The sequence below is a fragment of the Phaseolus vulgaris genome, chromosome 8 (assembly GCF_000499845.2).
Source record: "Phaseolus vulgaris cultivar G19833 chromosome 8, P. vulgaris v2.0, whole genome shotgun sequence".
NCBI classification, from domain to species: domain Eukaryota; kingdom Viridiplantae; phylum Streptophyta; class Magnoliopsida; order Fabales; family Fabaceae; genus Phaseolus; species Phaseolus vulgaris.
In genome coordinates, this window is record NC_023752.2 from 35,786,659 (window position 1) to 35,788,942 (window position 2,284).

At 30.4% G+C, this 2,284-nt stretch overlaps 1 protein-coding gene across 1 annotated transcript; it reads left to right on the top strand.

Moving 5' to 3' along the window:
* Positions 1-536: 536 nt before the first annotated feature.
* Positions 537-1,623, top strand: LOC137827008 (germin-like protein subfamily 1 member 7). Its single transcript, XM_068633194.1, has 2 exons — positions 537-844; positions 929-1,623. The coding sequence occupies exons 1-2, from the start codon at positions 730-732 to the stop codon at positions 1,474-1,476; spliced, it is 663 nt and encodes a 220-aa protein (XP_068489295.1). The 5' UTR covers positions 537-729; the 3' UTR covers positions 1,477-1,623.
* Positions 1,624-2,284: the final 661 nt, after the last annotated feature.

Consider the following 2,284-nt stretch of genomic DNA (forward strand, 5'->3'; position numbering starts at 1 on the left):
TAGGAAAAAATAAACTGCTGAAAACGCTAAATATAATCTTGTTAAAAATAATTTTTCTCGTAGTGAAATAAATATATATATATATATTATTTATTATTCAATCATGATAAAATCTTTATAAGTGATTATTAATTTGAATTTGAAAAACAGTATTTATACAGTATTTATCCCGTATACAGAAATTAAAATATGGGTCTAATATAAATTATTTTAGATATGTGTGACTTTTTCTGTTTGGGTGGGGAAGTATGACTTTATATATCCATCCACGTATTACTTTATCATATGTTTTTTAACTTAAATTATATATCGAGAGGAATGATTTGAATTATAAGGCCAAAACAATACAAAGTCAAAAGATAATAGTATAATAAATTTAGAAAGTAGATATCTCATGTTCATATCATCAAGTGGGTAATATTGAGACAAAGTCTAAAGTGATATTTGATTTAGTTAACGAGCTTCCCAGAATAAAATAATATCACAGTAACGTCTTACCGAAACACTTATTTCTTTTTGATGTGGAAAATTTCATCGGTCTTCTCTTTGATCGAGCACGCAGAAGCATACGCATGTAATTGTGATAGAATGGTTGATCATGATAGAGAAGTAATTAGGAAATTATGAAGTGCAAACCAGTTCAATGGTTCATCCTTATAAATAGCAAGCTTGAGATGAATCAAAATTCAATATATTCTCAGAAGCAGAAACATTTAAGATAAGAAAAAAATGAAAGCTGTGTACTTGGTTGTTGCCATCTTGGGTTTGACATGCTTAGTTGTGTCTGCCTATGACCCTAGCCCTCTGCAAGATTTTTGCGTGGGAGCCAAAGAAAGTGATGGTGGTATGTAGAAGCAATCCTCGTTGGATGTTGTGTTATTATTGTAATTTGATTTCTTAATTATAATTTTGGGTTGTTAATGTGCAGTATTTGTGAATGGAAAATTCTGCAAAGATACGAAGGTGGTGAAAGCTGAAGATTTCTTCAAGCATGTGGAACCTGCGAAGACTGAGAATCCACTAGGATCACAAGTGACTCAAGTGTTTGTTGATCAACTACCTGGACTAAACACATTGGGCATATCTTTGGCTCGCATAGATTTTGCACCAAAGGGTTTAAACCCTCCCCACACTCACCCTCGGGGCACAGAGATCCTTATTGTTGTTGAGGGTACTCTTTATGTTGGATTTGTTACTTCCAATCAAGATGGAAACCGTCTCTTTACCAAAGTTTTGAACAAGGGCGATGTCTTTGTCTTCCCAATTGGTCTCATTCATTTCCAACTTAATGTTGGATACGGCAATGCTGTTGCAATTGCTGGTCTTAGCAGCCAAAATCCAGGAACTATCACTATTGCAAATGCTTTGTTTAAATCTGATCCACCTATTTCTCCTGAGGTTCTAACCAAGGCTTTTCAGGTCGACAAGAGCACAATTGATTATCTTCAAAAGCAATCTTGGTATGACAACAACTAATTTCTATTTTTCGACTATGGACCCTCATTTCTCCTCTCCTCTCGATAATTCACTCTTGTAATAACTATATCTATTTACTTTCTTCTTTCATCTAATTAATCTCTTGTTTCAAAGTTTAGATGAGCAATAAAAGCCCTATTTTACTTTTATCCTTTTCCAGTGTATTTTCCACTTAACCATTGTGAAACACTTTTATATGTCTCCTTTTTATCATTAATCTCTTATAAGATCTTATATGTGTTATACTACCAAAGATAATTTTGACTAGAATCATCAAGAAAATTATCCCAAATTAGTATAAGAACATCCCATCATATTAAAAACATCTAATTCATTTTCAAAAGATTTCTAACTGTGATCCTAAAATCAAATCAAGAAAGAGAAACTTATATTTTAAAACATTTCTAGATTTTCATGATATTTTTAATCTTCAAGTTCTTTGTGAGAAGCATTAGATTTATCAAATACACCATAACTCCAACAATATTAAGTATGTTTCTTTTATCTTTGGAATGTATTTTACCGTTATCAACACGACACTGAAACACTACTATAGACTACAAGAAAATCATTAAATAAAAATTATTTTTAGAGACCAAAATAATTAGTTGCTATATTGACTAAATTATAAACAATTTTATAGACTAAAAAATTATTAGTATTTTAAGTATATTCTATTATTAATAAAAATTTATAAAATAGTTTCTAAATTAGTATCTAACTATTAGATACCAAGGTTTTAACTACTAACTACTTATGTTCTAAATTAGTCTCTTCTAGTATTTTACAGACTAATTTAGAATCTAAA

What these genes read in the sequence shown, in the direction of transcription:
- LOC137827008 (XM_068633194.1), top strand. Translation starts at nt 730, where the DNA reads ATGAAAGCTGTGTACTTGGTTGTTGCCATCTTGGGTTTGACATGCTTA. An exon ending in AGCCAAAGAAAGTGATGGTG is followed by an intron (nt 845 to 928) that starts GTATGTAGAAGC and finishes GTTAATGTGCAG; the next exon opens with TATTTGTGAATGGAAAATTC.